Source organism: Pristis pectinata, chromosome 3 (assembly GCF_009764475.1).
Source record: "Pristis pectinata isolate sPriPec2 chromosome 3, sPriPec2.1.pri, whole genome shotgun sequence".
Taxonomy (NCBI): Eukaryota; Metazoa; Chordata; class Chondrichthyes; order Rhinopristiformes; family Pristidae; genus Pristis; species Pristis pectinata.
Window position 1 is genome coordinate 63,290,663 of NC_067407.1, and position 22,371 is coordinate 63,313,033.

Here is a 22,371-nt window from a genome sequence, read left to right on the forward strand (position 1 = left end):
AGCCTTGCCATAATTGACAGCTGGTCTGGGACTCTATTTTGAGTCAGTTTTGTCTCTTGGCATTACTGATAGCTTTCGATCAACTTTTCAGATAATTAATTGCCACTGTCATACACATTGATTGATATGCTGGCAGCAAAATATTTATCTAAGGACTGAATGGTATTGAAATGTGAATAAGCTGATACTGTATAGTAAATGGAGTAAAAACCAGCAGATGCAGGAATTCCGAAACAAAAACTGAAAATGCTGGAAGCACTCAGCAGGTCAAGCAGCATCAATAGAGAGAGTCAATGTTTTGGGTCAAGATTCTTTTTTCAGTACCAGATAAGTGAACAAAATCTGTGTTTAAAGTTGCAGAGAGGGGGAGGGTGGTGACAACAGAGGAAATGTATGTGGCAGGGTGCAGACCAAAGTTGTTTAGATAACAGTTGCTAACAGGTTTCTGAACTCAGTAAAGGATAGAGGGGTACAACCATGTCTTGGATAGAACTGTTAAATATTAAAATTCAAACATGTGCCTGGAGTCAGAAGAGGTAGGGGAGGTCCTTAATGAATACTTTGCTTTAGTATTCATCAGTGAGAGAGACATTGACATTTGTGAGGATGGCATACAACAGGCTGATATGCTAAGGCATGTCGACGTGAGGAAAGAGGATGTACCGGAACTTTAGAAAAACATTAGGATAGATAAGTCACCAGGGCCGGATGGGATATATCAAAGGTTATTACAGGAAGCGAGGAAAGAGATTGCTGTGCCTTTGGTAATGATCTTTGCATTCGTACTGGCCGCAGGAGTAGTGCCAGATGATTGGAGGGTGGCAAATGTTGTTCCTTTGTTTAAGAAAGGGAGTAGTGGTAACCTGGGAATTACAGACCAGTGAGTCATACTTCAATGATGGGCAAATTACTGAAGAAGATTCTTAGAGACTGAATTTATGAGCATATAGAGAAGCATAGGCTAATTAGGGACAGTCAGCATGGCTTTGTGACGGGCAGGTCGTGCCTCACAAGCCTGATTGAATTCCTTGAGGATGTGACAAAGCACATTGATAAAGGTAGAGCAGTGGATGTGGTGTACATGGATTTTAGTAAGGCGTTTGATAAGGTTCCTCATGGAAGGCTCATTCAGAAAGTCAGGAGGCATGGGATCCAGGGAAGCTTGGCTGTGTGGATTCAGAATTGGCTCACCCATAGAAGACAAAGGGTGGTGGTAGATGGAGCGTATTCTGCCTGGAGGTCGGTGACCAGTGGTGTTCTGCAGGGGTCTGTTCTGGGACCCCTGCTCTTTGTGATTTTTATAAATGACTTGGATGAGGATGTGGGTGAGTTAGTAAGTTTGCAGATGACATCAAGCTTGGTGTTGTTGTGAATAGTGTAGAAGGTTGCTGTAGATTACAACAGAACATTGATAGGATGCAGAGCTGGGCTGAGAAGTGGCAGATGGAGTTCAACCCGGAAAAAGTGTGAAGTGATACACTGCAGGAGATCAAATTTGAAGGCAGAATACAAGGTTAATGGCAGGACTCTTAGCAGTGTGGAGGAACAAATGGATCTTGGGGTCCACATCCATAGATCCTTTAAGGTTGTTGCGCAGGTCGATAGGGTTGTTAAGAAGTTGTAGGGTGTGTTGGCCTTCATTATTTGGGGTATCGAGTTCAACAGCCGCAAGGTAATGTCACAGCTCTATAGGAGTCTGGTTAGACCACACTTGGAGTATTGTGTTCAGTTCTGGTCACCTCATTATAGGAAGGATGTGGAAGCTTCAGAGAGGGTGCAGAAGAGATTTACCAGGATGCTGCCTGAATTGGAGAGCATGAGGATAGGTTGAGTGAGTTAGGGCTTTTCTCTTTGGAGAGAAGGAGGATGCGAGGTGACTTAATAGAGGTGTACAAGATGATAAGAGGCATAGATCGAGTGGACATTCAGAGACTTTTTTCCAGGGCGAAAATGGCTAACACGAGGAGGCATAATTGTAAGGTGATTGGAGGAAGAAATAAGAGGGATGTCAGAGGTAAGTTTTTTTACACAGAGCATGGTGGGTGCGTGGAACGCAGTGCCGGCAGAGGTTGTGGGGGCGGATACATTAGGGACATTTAAGAGACTCTTAGATAGCCACATGAATAATAGAGAAATGGGAGGGAAAGATTAACAGTTGGGAGAGAAGGGTTAGATGGATATTAGAGCAGGATAAAATGTCGGCACAACATTGTGGGCCAAAGCACCTGTACTGTGCTGTAGTGCTCTTTGTTCTGTGTTCAATATTAAGTCCTGATGGCTAAGATGTAACCAGATGAAGGATGAGGTCCTGTTCCTCGAATTTACACGGCATTGTTGGAACAATCTTAGAGTCACAGAGAGGTCAGGGTGCAACTGGGTTAGAGAATTAAAGTGACAGGTAACTGGAAACTCAAGCTTTTGAACAGTACAGAGCTGTTCTTTAAAGCTGTCACCCCATCTACATTTGTTTTCTCCAATATGGAGGCCATCATACTGTTGACACTAGATGCACTATACTAAGTTCTCCTTTTCCACAAAGGATAGGGGCAAAGACTTCCTGCAGATAACAGAACAGTGCAGAATGGCACTAAGGTACTCTCCTTTGTTCCCAATATACTTCCCAAATAGACAAATGCCCTATAATAATCTAAGAACATTAACATGTATTAATAAACGCATTAAGCATTCAAATACTTAAAAGGAAATGATATTAGCTAATAAACCATTTCCATTGAAACTGAAAAACAGTGATCGATTTTGAAATCACAAGGTGCAGCTATGTAAACAAACCATTCTTGATGAGAAAAGTGAAGAGCAGGGAGCTACTTGACGTGGTCTGGAAATTGATAACAATGTGCAGAACATGTTTGGTTTCTCGACGTCTATGTGTATATAGATATAGTTGTTCGAAAAACTATATCTCAAGAAGGGGCCTGGGTTTGATCTTGCAAGTATAGGTGCTACATCTCCTGCAGTTGCCTGAGAAGAGGAGTGCTTTGTGGAGATGAAAGAATGGACCAAGGATCATGGTCCCCCAGATTGCTCAAGGGGGAAAGTAAATGTTAATAATTTTAATATTTAGGTTATGTAATATCTTGCCATGTTATAAAATTAATAATAATGTGTAGCATTTTAAATACCTGCCTGGTCTGGCAGATTTACATCTTTTGGAAAACCTGATTTCCCTTCATCTATATTTAATGTCTAATGGAGCAATTTTATTCAGTTTTAATCTAACGGGATGTAAGGTCTGGTTGAAGGGAGCGCAAGTACTTTGTTCAAACCCTCTTTTACTGAGCAAAATACCAATAGCCTCAATTTTATTTTACTGAAATGTCAATTTCTTTTCCATCTGGAGACTCTGTATCTCATAACTGAGAGCCTGATGAGGTCATGAAGTCGTACAATGTGGATGTTTCAAAGGAAGTCATAGTGGCTAGAGGTACAGAATGATCTGTTCCTCTTGCAGCAAATTACTTTGAAGGTTGGATAATCAGTTTTTATAACTAAATAAAATTCTGATGGCACTGCTAATGTTACCTCAAACAGAGTACTGTTTTGAACTAAAACTATTCTTAACTGATATCAAAATGACTTTGGGAACCTTGTGACCAATATATTTATCAAAATTCTGTTTCACAGCTTTTATTTGAATGCTCTTAATTTTTTGAAGTCGTAAACCTCTATATTTTATCATAGAATTATCAGAATGGAAACAGGACCATCAGCCCCACTCGTCTGTGCCGACCAAGATGCCTGTCTGTGCTTGTCTCAATTGCCTGCGTTTGGCCCATATCTATCTAAATCTTTCCTATCCATGTACCTGTCCAAATGTCTTTTAAACGTTGTAAAAATTGTACCTGCCAATACCACCTCCTCAAGCAGCTTGCTCCATTTACCCTCTGTGGAAAATCTTGCCCCTCACATCCCCTTTAAATCTTTCCCCTCTCACCTGAACCCAATGCCCTCTTGTTTTAGACCCTTCTACCTCGGAAAAATGACTGCGACTTTCTACCCTATCTATGCCCCTCACAATTTTATAAATCTCCATAAGTACAATCACACAATTGTACAAAACGTTGATGAGACCATATTTGGAATATTGTGTTTCATTTTGGTCACACTGCTATAGGAAAGATGCAATTGAACTGGAAAGAGTGCAGAAAAGATTTATGAGGATGTTGCCAGGATACGAGTGACTGAGTAGGAGAGAGGTTGAGCAGGCTTGGAACTTATTCATTGGAGCACAGGAGAATGAGGGCTGATTTTATAGAGATGAAAAAATCATGAGGAGCATCGATAGGGTGAATGCGCACAGTCTCTTCCCCATAGCTGGGGAATCAAGAACTAGAGGGCATAGGTCTGTGAGAGGGGATAAATTCAATAGCAATCTGAGGAGCAACCTTTTCACCCAGAGGGTGGTCCGTTAATGTACCTGCCAGAGGAAGTGGTTGAGGCAGCTTCATTAACAACATTAACAGTGCCTATCCATGTACCTGACCCTTTAAAATGTTGTTAACGTACCTGCCTCAACCACTTCCTCTGGCAGCTCAATTCCATATACTGACCACTGGATAGGAAAGGTTTAGAGGATATGGGCCAAACCTGGGCAAATGGGACTAACTTAGATTTGCATCTTGGTTGGCATGAGTTGGGTCGAAGAGCCTGTTTCCATGCTGTTTATTCCGAAACTATCCAGTCTCTCTTCATAACTCAAGCCCTCCAGTCCAGGCAACATTCCTGTGAATCGTTTCTATACTATCTCTAGGTTCGTCACATCCTTCCTGTAAATTGGCGACCAGAACTGCACACAATATTCCAAGTGCAGCATAACCAATGATTTGTACCTACTTCATACCACCTACTTCCTCATCCATATCATAAATATATATGACAAACAATAAAGGACCTAGCTCTGATCCCTGCAGCACACCACTGTTACAGGTCTCCAATCTGAAAAGCATCCTTCCACTACCACTGTCAGCCTCCTACCACCAAGCCAATTTTGTATCCACTTTGCTAATTCACCCTGGATCCCAAGTATTCTAACCTTCTGGACCAGCCTACAGTGCAACACTTTGTGAAAGGCCTTGTTAAAGTCCATGTTAACAGGGACTGCTACCCTGCCCTCATCAATCTTCTTGGTCAACTCCTCAAAAACGCTCAAATTTTTGTGACTTGATCTTCGATAAACAAAGACATAATGACCATCCCTAATCCATCTTGCCTTTCCAAATGCAAATAAATCCTGTCCTTCAGAATCCCTTAGAGTAACTTTCCCACCACTTGATGTAAGGTTCACTGGCCCGTAGTTCATTGGCTTGTCTTTGCAGCCCTCCTTAAATAAAGGAGGGCTCCATCCTCAAAATGGTTTATTCCAAAATGCTCAAACAAGTAAAATGGTTCAATGGAAATAATAAACATAGCAGTTTTGTTTCTAGCATTTGTTTTAACATTTATATGTAGGGAAGATGGGACAATCAATAAAAAGAAACACTGATTGTTAAATCTAAAAATTAAAGCCAGTCCTTTTAGAGAGTGACAGAGTTTGGATCTCCCTTTTGTGAACAGCATTTAATGCCTGGCCAGATCTTGATTTAAGTCTACTGTTGATAGATTTTTGATAATGGTTAGAGAATGTGGGGGAAAAGACTATGGGGTCGGGGCTCATTTTATTCAAGCTTTCATTCATTCAATGATGGAAATGGTTCAAATGAAATATAACAACATCCTGTTTGTACCTTCCTATCCCTTGTCAAAATTGTGCAAAACTGAAAGTTTGTTGTGAACACAATGTGGCATGTTATTAATAACCACTACAGCTTAGTTGCAGATGCAAGATCTATAAAACTGAGTGAAATGAATCAAATTGTTGAATTCTGTGAATCCCTTGCATTTTCAAGGTTTATCTTCAAACAAATTGCGTTGGAACATTTGAAAAATGAACAACATCTATCATTTTGGACTATATATCTCCTACCAGCTTTGTGTTAATTGTTTGTGATCCATGTGTATATTCAACAATACTGTCATCATTTTGTTATGAATTTTTGTACTTGTCACAGTCATGGATGTTAGCACTGAGTAAAATTTCAGGTCCTGTGCACATCTGGCTGAGACACTGCATTAACAGAGTATGGCTGCATTTCCTCAACTGTTAAAGTAACTTTTCCCAGAGTGTGAATCAGATCTCACATCAGCAAGATCTTCTGAGATTGCTTTTAAGTTGACAGTTTTGTTCTGCTGATTGTCCTCCAGCAGAACTGAGATGACATCTTTAAATTCATTTCAAGTAGGCTTTTTCGAGTCAGTGATGTGAGAAAACAAGGGTTTAACCCTGTCAATTAGGGTTGTTATGGTAGGGAACTTCCTGTACCTAAGCAGAAAATGCGCTGGTCCTCCAGACTGATATAGGACAGTGTTATTCCAAGAGGCTATGGGGACATGACTGGGGATCCTCAGGCCATTCCTAAAATGCTTTAAAAAGAGTGATCAGTGAGTCATGGTAATTTTTAGTACATTTTACTTTGACTATCCAAGAGACCCGAGAGGAGACCATGTAGTGCTGTGGACGCTGGCAAGAACCGCTGAAAACAGGAATAAAGATGAGGAGTCCTTCCCCACCCTGAAGGTCAGGCTCAGTCCTATCTGCTGGATTGAATCCAGATCCATATTTAGTGCTAGACTCTGGTATAGTTCCAGTGAGCACAAATCTGTCTTTTATAGCACTCCGACATAGTATTACTGGGTACTGTAGTGGCTATAGTACCAGTAGTCTTCGTATAACACTCGGGTACAGTAAAAGGGTTGCTTGCACCAACTGCATTTTCAAAGAGCTCTTTTTATAGAGATGATATAGTCATAATGGACTGCAAGTCAATTTGAATTACTAACTCTCTGCCAACCTCCAGCTCTCAGAAAACAGCCAGCATTTAGGAAGAAATATAGTTTTACAAGCTCTTTTGGACAGCATGGAGATACACCTTTAAAGTTTATCTCTAAATGTAACCTTCTCGCTTCTTCTAAGGCAATCACTTGGGATTGTGGATGGCTTGCTTCCACTCCCATTCTGAGGTGGCTGATGAGCCATGAAGGACCCATAGACACTGCCACACTGGGCAGAAGATTCTTGATAGGGCAAGCAAGTGAGTTGTTTGGAAGGTGGCTGTCCACCTGGTAATCACTTGCCATGATAGAGCTTGGAATAGAATGTCTCATTTGGAAGTCTACCCCAAGGCTGGCATGTGACATGACCTGCCAATGTAGCTGACTTGAGTATAATTAGGACCTCAATGCTGGGGATGTTGGCCTCGGAGAGAACACTAATTTTGGTTGACAAGTTAGATGTTGAGATGTTTCCACCAGTGGGAGAGTCACAAGCAAGGATACACAGCTAGAAAATAAGGGACCACTCATTTAAATCTGAGTTGCATGGAAATTTCTTCTCTCATATGGTAGTGAGTCTCTGGAATTCTTTGCCCCCGAGAGTGGTGGAGGTCAGATTATTAGATATATTTAGGGTGAAGATAGATAAGTATCTGAAAGATTGAGGCATTGAGAGTTATAGGGAACTGGCACAGAAGTGGAGTTGAGGCCAGCATAGATCTGCCATGATTGTATTAAATGGCAGAACAGGCTTGAGGAGCCACATGGCCTACTCCTGCTCCTATTTTCTTGTATTGTTGTGTTTGCTTATCCTCCCAATGAATTGGAGGATTTGGCTATATCTCCCTAGTACTTTGAGGTGCTTGCTGTAGTTTGTCCAAGTTTCAGAAGTGCCCCAGTAAACTGAGCTTTGTTCCAGGTTTGAGGTCTTGATTTTCAAATGCTCTCAACCTAAGGTAGCTGAAAACTGCTGGCAAACAAAAAGCCACAATGAATTTTGTCTTCAGTGTTTGCCTTCATTGAGAAATGGCTCCTAAAATAAGGGAGCCATTTTGTTGACGAGCAGTGTTTTCCGGCAATCGCAAGTTGTTGGAGGATGTATGTTAAGTGTCAGTCCCATTCTCCATAAACTTAAATGTAAATTGACAATGATTTGAAGCTTGGAATCCAAACGTGCATTTATTCAAATGTTGTCTGCATACAGCAGTTCGATGAATGAGATTGGAGTGAATTTGATTCTTGAGTGGAAGTGACACAGGTGAAACAGTTTCCATTCATCCTGTGGAAGCTTGTTGGAGGTGACATACAGCACTATGGCAAGAAAGATTGTGGAAAGTGTTGAGGCAGTGATACAGCCTCATTTGTCATCGGTCTCAAATAAGTTTCTGAACTCTGTTATAGGCCTTTTGATTAATATCATGTCTTGCATGCCATCATGATGTAAGTGAATGATGGAGACGAATTTCTGCAGGCAGCATGGTTTGAGACTGGCATGTCTCATGACTGGCAGAATCTAGCTGTTGTGAAGTCAGATAGGGTATAGATAATAGTTGATGCTGCTCCCTACTCTTCTCTTGGATTTGCTGTTCAATTCCCTTAACCTCTCCTCATACAGCAAATTCGCCCTTACTGGAACCAATCCAATGAATCTTCATTGCTTTCCCTTCTATGGCAAGAATGCAGCTGAGGAGACTAAAAGCAGATGGTAATTCAGGTGCTATCTCAGCAAGGCTGTACATAATTGCAGCAAGTCATGACTAGTTTGTATTCAAATCCTCTCATAACAAAGTCCAACATAATTGTTTGCTATAACTGCAATTTAGCTTTCAGTGACTTGTGCACAGCCAGGTAATGTTTAACATCAATTTTATCCAATCTCTCACCATTTTAAAAACTAATTTGTTTTTCAGTTTTGTGCACCAAAAAGAATTTCATATTTTCCACATTATGTGCCATATTCATGCCTACTCAATCAGCTTGTTTATATCCACTTGAAGCCTCTATACATCCTCCTCTCAACTCTCAATCCCAGCTCATATTTATCAGCAAATGTGGAAATACGACACTTGATCAGTTCAGCTAAATCATTGATATAGATTATAAATAGCTGTGGCACAAGCACCTATCCTTTTTGTACCCCACTCATCACAGCCTGCAAACCTAAGAAGGATTGGCTTATTCCCACTTTTGCTTTATGTCTGATAACCAATTTGCAGTTCAAGTCAGTTTATCCCAACTCCATGTGTTCTAATCTTGTTGACCAACTAACCTTATGAAAAGCCTTCTGAAAATCCAAATGCACCGCATCCACTTCCCCTTGTCCATTCCACATCATCCAGTAGATTAGACAAATATGATTTTCCTTTCATAAATCCATACTGACTCTGCTTAATTCCATTTTTCTCTTTAAGATTTTCTCTTATTACATTATAGGCTCCAGAGTTTTCTCTACCACTGACATTGGCCAAAGAGTTCAGTAGCTTTCTATTTTCTCTCTCCCACATTCCTTAAATTGTGGGGCCACATTTCTTAACTTCCAATCCACAAGAACAATTCCGGAATCCACAGAATCTCTATGGCCACTTTCAAAAGTCAATGATGTAGATCATCAGATCCTTGGGATTTTAATGAGCAGTATTCTATCATGATTATTCTTGAAAATTTACAGATGTATGCAATGCTCATTGTAAAGTGGTAGAATGCTCATTCAACATCTAACAGCTATCCAATCACATCAGGAGTAAAATAACAAACGGAAGTTGTATGGTGAGGGAAAGTTGGAATCCACCGAGTCCTTGTCAGTTGAATAATGCATGTGATTCCAAACCCCATTGTTCTTTCTTCAGTTGTTTAATTTACTTAGCAAAGGAATGATTACTTGCAAACTTAAAAATAGAAATTATCATAAATAAATACAATGTTTTGAATGTTGCATTTTTTTCAAATTACAATAAAATTCTGCAGGAGCCGTTTCTATTATTCCCTCTGTCCAGTGCCACGAGTCGGAAGGAGTGGCTCTCGAGGGCACATGAAAGTCAACAGGTAACAATCTCTTTCTAAGAGGAATTCAGGTGGTTCATTTCCCTTCTGTCCAAGGTGTATAATCAGGGGGATGACACTAAAATGGATGAAGCAGTCTGCTTCCTCTCTTTTGAATCAACTGACCAATGTGGTGGTGGATTTTGAAATTTGAATTGCTTTTCTACCTTTGGGTGCTTGATTCAATCTGTTTCTGATGTCAAAGTCTTGACTGTATTGTGTTGTTACACTCTGATTTGTTTCTTCTTCTGAAAATGAGAAGAGTTCAACAATGTTCTAATTTCGAGCAGTTTAATGCATGAAAACTATTAAGTGTTCTTTGATAATCAAACATTTTTTAAAGTGAGAAGTATAAAACATTTCTATGCTTGCTCTTGTGGTCATATATGGTCACATTGCAAATTTATTGAAAAGAACTTTAATTTGATTTGATACAATACAGACAAATGTACTTTTACTTGCGCTGAACTGTGCACATTCCAACAGAGGTCACTTGAATAGGAACAGCAGTTGATTAATTGAAAGCTGATGAGGTGGTAAATGCTTTTTTTAGCTCCTTTAGTATCTAATTTGGTAAAAGCAATAAACTGATAATGCTGCTTAGTGCTACCCATAGATCACTGATTGTGGCGCTCTTAGTCCTGGAGTTCAAACATGCACAGGTGCATAATCTACTTTTTTCAATAAAATCCATGCAGTCAGGCTACCCGCTGCTCTGGAAGCTAGATGCAAAGACCTGGAATCCACTGGTGTTACTGCAGTAATAAAATGCTGATCCCATTGCTGCACAGTTTAATGTGGAGTGAATCACTGAGGGAGTGTGCAGCAGCTGCCTGTGAGAGCTGATGTTGGGCCAGCTGGGACAAGGAGTGCAGCTGCTCAGCGCTTGGGTGCAAGGCTCAGGGTTACATCCTGTCAAGCACATTGTGGGGGACTGGCAGCTATTCCATGTGTTGACAGATTACCCAGACAGCAAGGTCTCCTTCATCAGTTCCTTCTTGTGCGATGGAAGGTCTTTTCTTTTCCAATCTTTGTTTGGCTGCACAACTCTCCCCTGCCCAGAGATTTCATTACTGTAATCTCACTGCTTATTACATGTGTTATTATCAAGAAATTTCAAGGTTGGGAAAAGATGTGCAGCCAAGGAGATAAGAAGACAGCAGCTTCCATCACATCAAACAGGACATGATGAAGCAAACCATTGGATCTGAGTCATCTATTGAGAAATGGAGCAGCCACTGGCAGCTCTCTGCAAAAGCCTGTACTCATTGTACTGCTTGCCCCAGCACGCTCAACAATAGCTCAGAGGCAGCCTCTACACATTGCCTCAATGGCTCAGTCCACACTGAGGAAGGCAAGGTTCGCGCCAAGATCCTGGCACAGCAGTGGGGAGGTTCCTGGCATGGCAGCACTGTCACTAAAGTATCCCTCCGATCCCCTCCCCTCCCCATCCATCTCTCTCTCCATCCATCCCTAGCTATTTTCATCCATCCCTGTCTCTTTCTCGTTCTATACTACTGCTTTCTTTCATGGGCGCACATTCTGAGTACCAAGTCAGGTACCGGTGTTTGTGCACTTAGTTTACACAAACCCATTAGAGTTCAATCTGAGTTCACAGATTGTGTTGAAGTAGTTGATCTGGACAGGAAAAATGCATTGTGGTTCAGAATCCAAGACACAGGAATAGCCAGTCATCTCTGGTTCCTGCTCCAATTACCTTCCCGTGATCCCTGCTCGGAAGAACATGTATGTGCATTCATGTGGCTTGCCTACAATTTCTCATCACATTGAAATAACATTATTTTGAATTATTTTAAACAAGAAATTTTGTGCTTATGAAACCAGATCCTATCAACAGTCCGTGAGAGCATGGACAGAGTTAGAAAGGATGAAAAATGCTATTCTTGGAATAAATTAGTTTTCATTAAAAGAGACTGTATTCTAACTTCCAAATAATCAAGCAGTGATATGACTGTTCTAACGTGAGCCATAATTCACCTTTGTTGAAGGGAAACATTTCTAGGAAGTAGCCAAGATTATTTTAGAAATATCTGTTTCACACAAAGTCATCATTACTCCATAGTTTGCTGTTCAGGAGGATTAATAGGCTCCTGATTAGTTGTGACCTAACCACAGTCAATTCCATGACGTGTACTTTTACTGGAAATTGTTTTATACAGCAGTGCTGTCCAGAAGTAATTTGAAAACATAGACTGTAAAGTGAAGCATGAAGAACAAATTTCAAAATTGTTTGGTAATTTCCAAAAAATTGTGATGCAGTGTCTGCTCTGATTAAATGGGGCAGGTAATTTGAAATGTCAATAGTGAAATTTAAATACAAATTCTTTTGGATAGGTGGTTGGTATTCTGAACTGTGTGGGAAAATGGCTTTCTGGTTTTTATGTATTAAGAAAGAATTACATAGAACATAGAACACAACAGCACAGTACGGGCCCTTTGGCCCACAATGTTGTGCCGACATTTTATCCTGCTCTAAGATCTATCTAACCCTTCCCTCCCACAGAGCCCCCTATTTTTCTATCATTCATGTGTCTATCTAAGAGTCTCTTAAATGTCCCTAATGTATCTGCCCCCACAACCTCTGCAAGCAGTGCGTTCCAAGCACCCACCACCCTCTGTGTAAAACAAAACTTACCCTGACATCCCCCTTATACCTTCATCCGGTCATCTTAAAATTATGTCCCCTCGTATTAGCCATTGTCACCCTGGGAAAAAATCTCTGACCGTCCACTCAATCTATGCCTCTTATCATCTTGTATACCTCTATCAAGTCACCTCTCATCCTCCTTCTCTCCAAAGAGAAAAGCCCTAGTTCGATCTACCTATCCATATAAGACATGCTCTCCAATCCAGGCAACATCCTGGTAAATCTCCTCTGCACCCTCTCTGAAGCTTCCACATCCTTCCTATAATGAGGCGACCAGAACTGAACACAATACTCCAGAGTTCTATAGAGCTGCAACATCACCTCGCAGCTCTTGAACTCAATACCCCAATTAACGAAGGCCAACAGTCCATACGCCTTCTTAGCAACCCTATTGACTTGCGTGGCAACCTTGAGGGATCTATGGACGTGGACCCCAAGATCCCTCTGTTCCTCCACACTGCTAAGAGTCCTGCCATTAATCTTGTATTGTGCCTTCAAATTCGATCTCCCGAAGTGTATCACTTCAAACTTATCCGGATTGAACTCCATCTGCCACTTCTCAGCCCAGGTCTGCATCCTATCAATATCCTGTTGTAATCTACAGCAACCTTCTACACTATCCACAACACCACCAACCTTTGTATCATCAGCAAACTTACCAACCCACCCTTCCACATCCTCGTCCAAGTCATTTATAAAAATCACAAAGAGCAGGGGTCCCAGAACAGTTCCCTGCGGAACACCACTAGTCACTGACCTCTAGGCAGAATACGCTCCATCTACCACTACTCTCTGTCTTCTATGGGCGAGCCAATTCTGAATCCACACAGCCAGGTTTCCCCGGATCCCATGCCTCCTGACTTTCTGAATAAGCCTTCCACGAGGAACCTTATCAAACACCTTACTAAAATCCATGTACACCACATCCACTGCTCCACCTTCATCAATGTGCTTTGTCACATCCTCAAAGAATTCAATCAGGCTCGTGAGGCACGACCTGCCCCTCACAAATTGCATCAAGATACCTTTCAAGTTGAAATACATTGAAGATCCACTTGGGTTTGTTGCATTTGTACCAATACTTATCACCTTTTCTTTTTTTTAATTACCAGTTCTGTGGAATCCGAAGAGCTGGCAGTGAACCTCTTCCCAGGATGTGTTACAATTCAAGGAGTTTTGAGAAGGAAAACACTACTGAAAGAAGGCAAAAAGCCTACGGTAGGCAAAGATTTTCAATAACATTGTTCACTGAAGAATAGCACTAACGCTTAAATTATGTAACAAAGCATATGATATTATACAGGAGCTGCATTATGTCTGATGTAGGTTATTCTATATTTTCTCTCCATTTTGAGATTATTAAAGTTCAATATGTAAATGTATCTTTGACTAGGAATTCCAACAAAGATTGAATTTGTCGCTTGGTTAAAGGCATCGTCATTATTTGATCTACATTAGGATGAATATAGAACATGGATAAATTTACAAATAAATGGGTTTGAGCATTGAAGATAAATACATTTGATTTAGCTGAGACTGATTGCTGATATACATGTTGGTAATTTGGTGAAGTGGATGTTTAAATGTACCCTTGCAAGTGCTAATTGTGCACCCATTTTCAGAGTGTGATCCATCAGAGCCATTGGTTTAAATCTCAGTCTCAGGTAAAAATATGGGAAATAAAAGTGTGTACCTAATGTAGTTATTAGAAGCATCATTTTGTTTAATTGCTTAAAACCATTCACATCTAGATGCAATAGGACTGCAGATCTTCAATCCGATCCATTGGTTGTGAGCTTGGTCTTTTGCATACTGCTTAGCATACATGTTGTCTTGTAGTGCAGCTTCACTACATTGGCACTGTTATTTTTCATTATGCCTGGTGCTATTCCCAGCATGCCCTTCTGCAATCCATATTAAACCTGGCTTGATAGTAGTGGTAGAGTGAGGAACATGCCACACCATGAAGTTACACTTCTGCTGCTGCTGCTGGTCCACAGCACCTCATGAATACCCAATTTTGAGCTGCCAGACTGTTCTGAGTTTATCCCATTTAGCGTGTTTGTTGTGCTTCATAATATTTTGCAAAAAGGGGGCTTTATGTTCACACGAGGTCTGCGGTGGTCACTTCCGTCAATATCATGGACAGATGTAACTGTCACAGGTAGATTGGTGAGGACATGGTCAAGTAACTGTACCCCATTATGTTGGTTTGCACATGACTTGCTGCAGACTCAATCTGTTAGCTATGTCCTTTAGGACTCTGCCACCTTGGTCAATAGTGGTGTTACCAGCTATTCTGCGTCCTTACTACTTTCAGTGCTTCTTCTAAGTTTTGCTCAAAGTGAAAGAGTGCTGATTCCTCAGCTGAGGGAGGGAAGTAGGCAGTAATCAGAAGGAGATTTCCTTGCCCTTGTTTGACCCGATACCATAATACTTCATACGGTGTGAAGTCAATGTTGAAGACTCCAGTGTGCTCCCTCCTACCTATATAGCATTGTGCCTCTGGTAGGTTCATCCTGGTGATGGGACATAATGTACCTAGAGATTGTGTCAGAGTGAATCTGGCACATTGTCTGTACATTATGATTCCATGAGTACAACTTTGTCATTCATTCAGATTCAAATTGGTTTGATTTATTTCAGAAAATAACAATTTGGATACAATATACAATCATTTTGAGATATGATATGTGGTAAGTATAAACACTTTAATGTAAAATGGAATTGTTTGACTAGGCTGTGGGACACATCCCAATTTAAATACCAGTTCCCAGATATTTGTGAGGAGGACTTGCAAGGTAGATTGGGCTGGGATTGATTATGCTGTGTCTGAATTTGGTTCTGAGGGTGGTGAAAGGTGGTCCATCCAGTTTTATTCCTTCTCTTTTTGAATGTGGCAACAGTGGTACAACTATGTGTCTCGCTGGACCACTTGAAGGAGCACTTAAAAGTTAACTACATGTGGTCGGTCTGGGGTCACATGTAGGCCAGACTGGATAAAGAAGGGACTGTGATCAATAAGACAAAAATTGCTGCAGTGACAATAATATTGGCACTTTTGCTCACTGTATTTGCACCATAAGTGGCTGGATTGTCAGGCAGATAATAGTGCAGAGTGAAAATCAAACAGAAAACTGCCAATGCTACAAATCTGAAACAAAAACAGAAAGTGCTGGAAAAAAACTCATCAGGTGAGACAGCATCTGTGGAAAGGAAAACAGTTAACTTTAAGTCTGAGACCCTTTGGAAATGCCCAGCAGGCTGGAATATGCAAATGAAAGGAAAATGGATGGCAGCTAGCAGAAATTTTGAAGATGATCTGTTGAACGAAGAGGATACCGGGGGTAGAAGGTTAGGACCTTGTGTTATCCAGGAGGAGAAGCGATGAGAGTAGCAGTGTGGGAAAAAGATGAGATGCAGTCAAATGCTATATCCACTACATTGAGATGAAGCCTCAGTTAGAGGGAAGAGCTGGTGACTCCATTCAAATTAATAAGGTTGCACAATTTGGCTAGCATGCATCTAGTTGGCAGAATAGATATAGTAATAATTCCAGCAATGCAGTGAGAGGTGAGATGTACCAGTGTTTCTGTGCAAACATGCTGGCCAGAGATGAGGAAGATCTAGTCCATGGATTTTAGTGGCAATGAGCCAGGTGCCAGTGTAATTGAGTTGAAAATGAGTCATCTTCACAATAGTTTGGGTGTGGGATTATAAAATAAATTTTGGAGAAACAGGTCCTGAAGAAGGATCCTGAGAGGAAACGTTGACCGCCTGCTTTTCTCCACAGATGCTGCCGGGCCTGCTGAGTTCCTCTAGCACCATAGTGTTTTTTGTAAGATAAGTTTTTGTTAAATCGAGCACCAGGATTTTGTACAGATTGGTTCAGGCCGAATAAGGCCTAGAGCGCAGGTGGAATTATCGATAGAGAAATTGAGTTTATGGCAGGGAACAAATATAATCTGCAGCAGAGGAGATCTTAATTATCTACATCTTGACGTAGTCTGTTGGAAAATCAAACACAGAACAGTACAGCACAAGGACAGGCCCTTCAGCCCACAATGTTGTGCTGAACTAATTAACCTCGTAATTAAATGCTTAACTAAACTAATCCCTTCAGTCTTCATAAGGTTCATATCCCTCCATTCTCTGCATATTCATGTGCTGATCTAAAAGCCTCTTAATGCCCCTATCATATTTGCCTCCACTACCACCCTTGGCAGCACATTCCAAGCACCCACTACTGTGTGTGTGTGTGTGTGTGTGTGTGTGTGTGTGTGTGTGTGTGTGTGTGTGTGTGTGTGTGTGTGAAAAAGAAAATGCGCACATATCACGTATACCCACCCACCCACCCATCTTGGTGTGGGGCAGGAAGTGTCCGAGTGGAAATGGTGTCCGGCCGGAAGTGAGGAGCCAGAGGGTGAAGGTTGTCACACCAGCTGACCCAACAGCAGTGAGTGGTTTGTATCAGAGGGAGGGAGGGAGAAGTGGAGAGGGCAAGGGAGAGGGAAGTGGTGGCTGGGTGGGGGAAGGGAGGGAGGGTGAGGGGGTGGGTTGGTGGGAGGGACGGTGAAGTGGGGGGGAGGGACGGTGAAGTGGGTGGGTGGCTGGGAGGGAGGTACGGGGGGGGGGGGCCCGCACATATCCTTTGATCTGCCCCCCACCTCCCCTCACCTTAAATGCATGCCCTAATAGTATTAGACATTTCAACCCTGGGAAAAAGATACAGCCTGTCAACTCTATCCATGCCTCTCATAATCTTATAAGCTTCTGTCAGGTCTCCCCTCAGCCTCTGCCGAAAAGCAAACCAGGTTTGTCTAACCTCCCCTTATAGCACATGCCCTCTATTGAGGCAGCATCCTAGTAAACCTCTTCTGCACCCTCTCCAAAGCTTCCACATCCTTCCTATAGTGGGACGTCTAGAATTGAATGCAATACTCCAGATGCGACCTAACCAGAGCTTTTTAAAGCTGCAACATAACTTCCTGACTCTTGAACTCAATGCCTCGACAAATAAAGGCAAACATGCCATATGCATACTTCACCACCCTATCAACCTGTGCAGCCACTTTCAGGGAGCTATGGACTTGGACCCCCAGAATCCTCTGTACGTCAACGCTGTTAAGGGTCAGTCCTTTAACTATGTACTGTCCCTTTACATTTGATTTCCCAAAGCACACCACTTCACACTTGGCCAGATTAAACTCCAACTGCCATTTCTCCACCCATATCTGCAACTGATCAATATCCTGCTGTATCCTTTAGCAATCTTCCACACCCTCCACAACACCACCAATCTTTGTATCGTCTGTGAACTTACTAACCCACCCCTCCACGTTTTCATCCAAGTCATTTATGTGTATCACAAACAGTGGAAGTCCCAGTATGGATCCCTGTGGAACACCACTAGTCACAGACCTTCTGCCAGAATATGTCCCTTCAACTACCACCCTGTCTTCCACGGGCAAGCCAATTCTGAATTCAAACGGCCAAGTCACTGTGGATCCCATGCTTCTTAATCTTCTGGATGAGCCTATCATGAGAGACCTTCTCAAGTACCTTACTAAAATCCGTGTGGACAACATCCACAGCTCTACCTTCATCAGTCACCTTCGTCACCTCCTTAAAACTCAGTCAAGTCAGTAAGATATGACCTGCCCCGCATAAAGCCATGCTGACTGTCCCCACTTAGGCCCATTGTTTTCCAAATGCTCATAAATCCTATTCCTAAGAATCCTCTCCAGTAATCTGCCTGCATATCTGTTCCTCAATGTCCTGATGGCAACTGGGAGGTCTTGTTTGAGTTCTACCCATATAGACTCAGTGGATGAGCCCTGCATTATGTCCCCAGCATCAGTTCTGAAGAAAAGAGGAATGGTGAAATAATAAGTTAATACTTTCAGCGTACATTGGGAAACTCGCACCAAAAATAAAAAGTCATACAAATACATGAGAGGCACTCTTTGGTCTCTCTGACAGATGAGTTAAAATGATCTATCTTTAATTTTGTGAAGAAGAGTAGTGAAAATACGTAATACTAAAATGAAGATAGGAACATAATTTTTTGAAGAGACCCAAATCCTGCAGTTTCGCAGCGTGTGCATTTTCAAGTTGACAACTGAAAGGAAAAATGCTTGGTAGTATTGATCCCCATGGAGTTATGAAGTAACAGGTGTTACAGTTGACAGAGCAGCTTTCTGCTGTGTGTGGAGTAATTGACAGCCATGGCCAAGGGAAATAGTTTAAGACAGTTTTTCCTGAAAGATATATTTAAGAAAATAAATTTTACATAAGGAGAAAAGATAGTGCTTTATTTGAAAGGGGTTCATTCCCTTGCTTAATATTTGTAATGTCTAATTATTTGGTTACAGTGTTTATGTTATAATGTGCTAAACCTTCCAAATGTATTCCTGCAAATATTTATGAAGCTATTGCCATCAAGGAAAGAAGAAAATAAACAGGCAAAACTTTGTGTCAAATCGATCCACATGATTGGGCTGCACTGACAAGGACAGCATTTAATGCCCACTCCTAAGCCACCTAGAGCTGCTTCACTCCTTATGATGACAATACTCTCATAGAATTGTGAGATCAGGAGTTCTGGGATTTTAACCCAAAATGACGAAGGGGTAACAATGTATTTTCAAGTCACGGTGAAAGGCTTGGAGCGGAATTTAAAGGCGATAGCATTCCTGTACCCTTCTTTGGTAATTATGGATTGGGGAGAGTCTGTTGAAAAAGTTTTTGCCAAGCTGATGTGGTGCACTTTGTGGTTTTCTTGGCAGCCACATAGTGATTATGATGGAGGCACTGAATGTTTAGGCCCCTGATTTAGACACTCTTATTAGAGGAAGTATCAATTTTTAATCTTTCAATGAGAATACCTCTCATTCTTTGAAAGAGTATAGCCCATATGGACAGACAAAATGTATCTACATATAGGATGCTCAGCAAAAAAAACAGATGATATGCTGCAAGTTCAAAGTGCTTAAGGGGCTTCCTAGAATAAATGCCGAATTGATGCTTCCCCTGTATAAGGTGTCCAGAACCTGGGGATTGTGGGATGTTGACCCCTGTGCACAATAAGGCTGCATGGATTATTGACTATAATTGGAACTTGCAAGAAAGTACTTGAATCCTGGATAATGAATAATTTTTATCATGCATTAATGTCAAATGAAAATTATTTACCCTTTATGAATTTTGAGAGTTAGGGTGATGTTGCATTTTAATGACACTACTGAGGATGTGGAGAGAGCCCCTTACAGAGCTTTATTTGTGGCTTCAACTCTAATTTCCCTCTACATTTTGTGTGAGATGTGGAAAATTACCTTTGCTGTCGATCTTCTCCCCTCTTCACTTGGCCAATGTTTCCTCACTAGTTTTCTAGTGTTCTAGAAAATTGTCAATTGAGTGGAGTAACTCTTGGTAACTGTAACCCAGTAAGGAGTCAATCTGTGGTAGGGTTGAAAAGCTGACAAGAAACTGGAGTTTGTCCAGCTGAATCATGTTCTTAATTGAGTATTAATTTTAATTTAATTGAAGCTTTTTATGTATATTTTTTAAGTATTTTATAATTATTTTCTTTTTTTAACAAATCTGTTTGAACTGTTTTTCAATATCTCTTATTCAGGCCGTTAACTATCTTTTGACAGATGTTGCCAGAACTGTACTTTCAACATTTTCGGTTTTATAATTACAGTTAATTGAGGTTCATTATATTATCTTTGCTGTTAATTCAACGAGAAAATCCACTTGAAACATGTTTCACGTATCAGGAGGAATCTTTGCATGAACTCAGATTTCATGAGAATATTTCATTATTTAGATACTACTTTTGAAAGAACAGTTTGTATGCAAGTGCTTCTTACTCAAATTTATTTCTCCCTAATAATTTTGGAGGAGAATAAAGAATGAATTTTTTTTGAGTTTCTGCATCTCTACATACTGCAGAGAGTGATGCAGATTTAGCTTTCTTGTGCTGCTTCATTTGTAACCCCAATAACCTTACTCTTTGGAGCTTTCCTTACAATAACTTTGCAGGAGGCAGTAAGTTAAGGAGTGGAGAATTGTTCAGGATCAGATTTTCCCACCCATAAACAATTATGGCCTGTGGAGTTTGGGAGAAGTTATCAGGCTTGCGCCCGCTTAAATAATGGTACACCTTATAGGTTTGAGAGGCAGTGATTGGGAAATTTCCACAAGCACACCATTACAAAAAGGTATGACTTGTACTGACCAAAGTGAAGTTGAAAATCAGTGCTGAAAAATGTTTTCCCCGCAACACCCCTCCCCCACCCTTTTTGGCGATTTTTTGTATTGAGCACCCCACACTTTTTGAGTGCTTGCAGAGTCAAACTCCATCACACAGTAGCCATGGATAATCTTTGGATTAGCCTTGGATAATCTTTGGTGTGAAGTTTACTGCTTCCATAGCAGCCAATGGCAATGCCTTCCTCAAGTTCCTATTTTATTGCCAATCGAGGCTAGTTCAGTAACTGGCAGGTCCTATAAATTTCTTTGAAAAGAGGTCTGAATTCTCAGACTGCAGTGTTCATTTAATTCTTTTTCAAGTATCATCTATTTAATGATATCAATGTAGTAAATTTTTTGATCTGGTACAGTGTTCAGTGCTGAACTTAATCAAATACTCCTGTTCTACCAATATTGAGGGAATGAAAAGGGTCCAGTAATGCAATTGTAATCATTAACAACAAAGCTGCTCCTTATGGCCCTGTAAAGTTGAAACCATTTGGCAATTGTTATTAAACATTATAAAATAAGGATACAATTGCAGAAATTCAGTTTTCATCCTCTCCAGGGAATTGCGTGATAGCTATTTAGTAATTTAATTCTTTCTTAACGGGAGAAGATAAATTAAATTGTACCAAAGGGGTTGATATAAGAAATTTCAGCTCTTGCAAGTATGAACTGTGAGAGAAAACAGCTTTTCCACTGACCAGCTGCTTAACATATCTGGCTCCAATGGCATGAGTTTGAAAACCGGTCTCTGAATCCCCAGAATGTCTAATGTTCATATTCATATAGCAGCAAGGTCTGTTGAGGTGGTGGAGGAGGACTGGAAGAATTTATAAAATTTGCCTCTTGATTATCTTGACCAATTAAAACTGGCAACCATCTGTGCAAATAAACATGGGTTGCTGATCTATCACTTCATTATTTATAAAATGTTGAAAACAGACCGAGATTTAAAAAAAACAAAAATTTCAGGTCATTACTAAATGTTGATGTTTAGAGGGACCTCCAGGACCATGTACATGTATCTCTGAAAATTAACATGCAGGTACAGGAAGCAATTCGGAAGACATGCAATATTGCAAGAGAATTTGATTACTGGAGTAAGGACATATTACTACAATTATATAGCACCCTGGTGAGACTGCACCTGGATTATTGTATATTGCTTAAGTTTCTTGAATTAGTTATGAATTTTGAGGGACTGCAATGAAAATTCACTAGGTTGATACCTGGGATGGAGAGAATGGTCTTTGAAGGAGAGATTAAGCATTTTAGGTTATACTTTTTCGAGTTTAGAAGAATGATAGATGATCTCACTTAAACGTGCAATAATTCTTATGGGGTTTGACAGAGTAGATGTGGTGTGTATGGAACTAGACATGACAGTCTCTTATAAGGGATTGCCCATTCAAGACTGAAATGAGAAGAAGTTTCTTCACCTAGAATGTTGTGAATCTTTGGAATGCAGTGCCCTTGTGGGCTGTGGAAGCTTAGTCACAAGTATATTCAAAACAGGG

General features: G+C 40.8%; 1 protein-coding gene across 10 annotated transcripts in view; it reads left to right on the forward strand.

The window, feature by feature from the left end:
• The window catches only part of ralgps2 (Ral GEF with PH domain and SH3 binding motif 2), a 385,220-nt gene that overhangs the window by 330,171 nt on the left and 32,678 nt on the right, over window positions 1-22,371 (forward strand). For 8 of the 10 annotated variants that reach the window (XM_052010754.1, XM_052010755.1, XM_052010750.1 and 5 more), the window contains 2 exons: window positions 9,850-9,927; window positions 13,705-13,810. In XM_052010754.1, coding sequence (XP_051866714.1) covers window positions 9,850-9,927; window positions 13,705-13,810 — 184 coding nt within the window. The remainder of the gene's footprint in view (window positions 1-9,849; window positions 9,928-13,704; window positions 13,811-22,371) is intronic. The other 2 variants (XM_052010760.1, XM_052010759.1) reach the window with 1 other exon arrangement.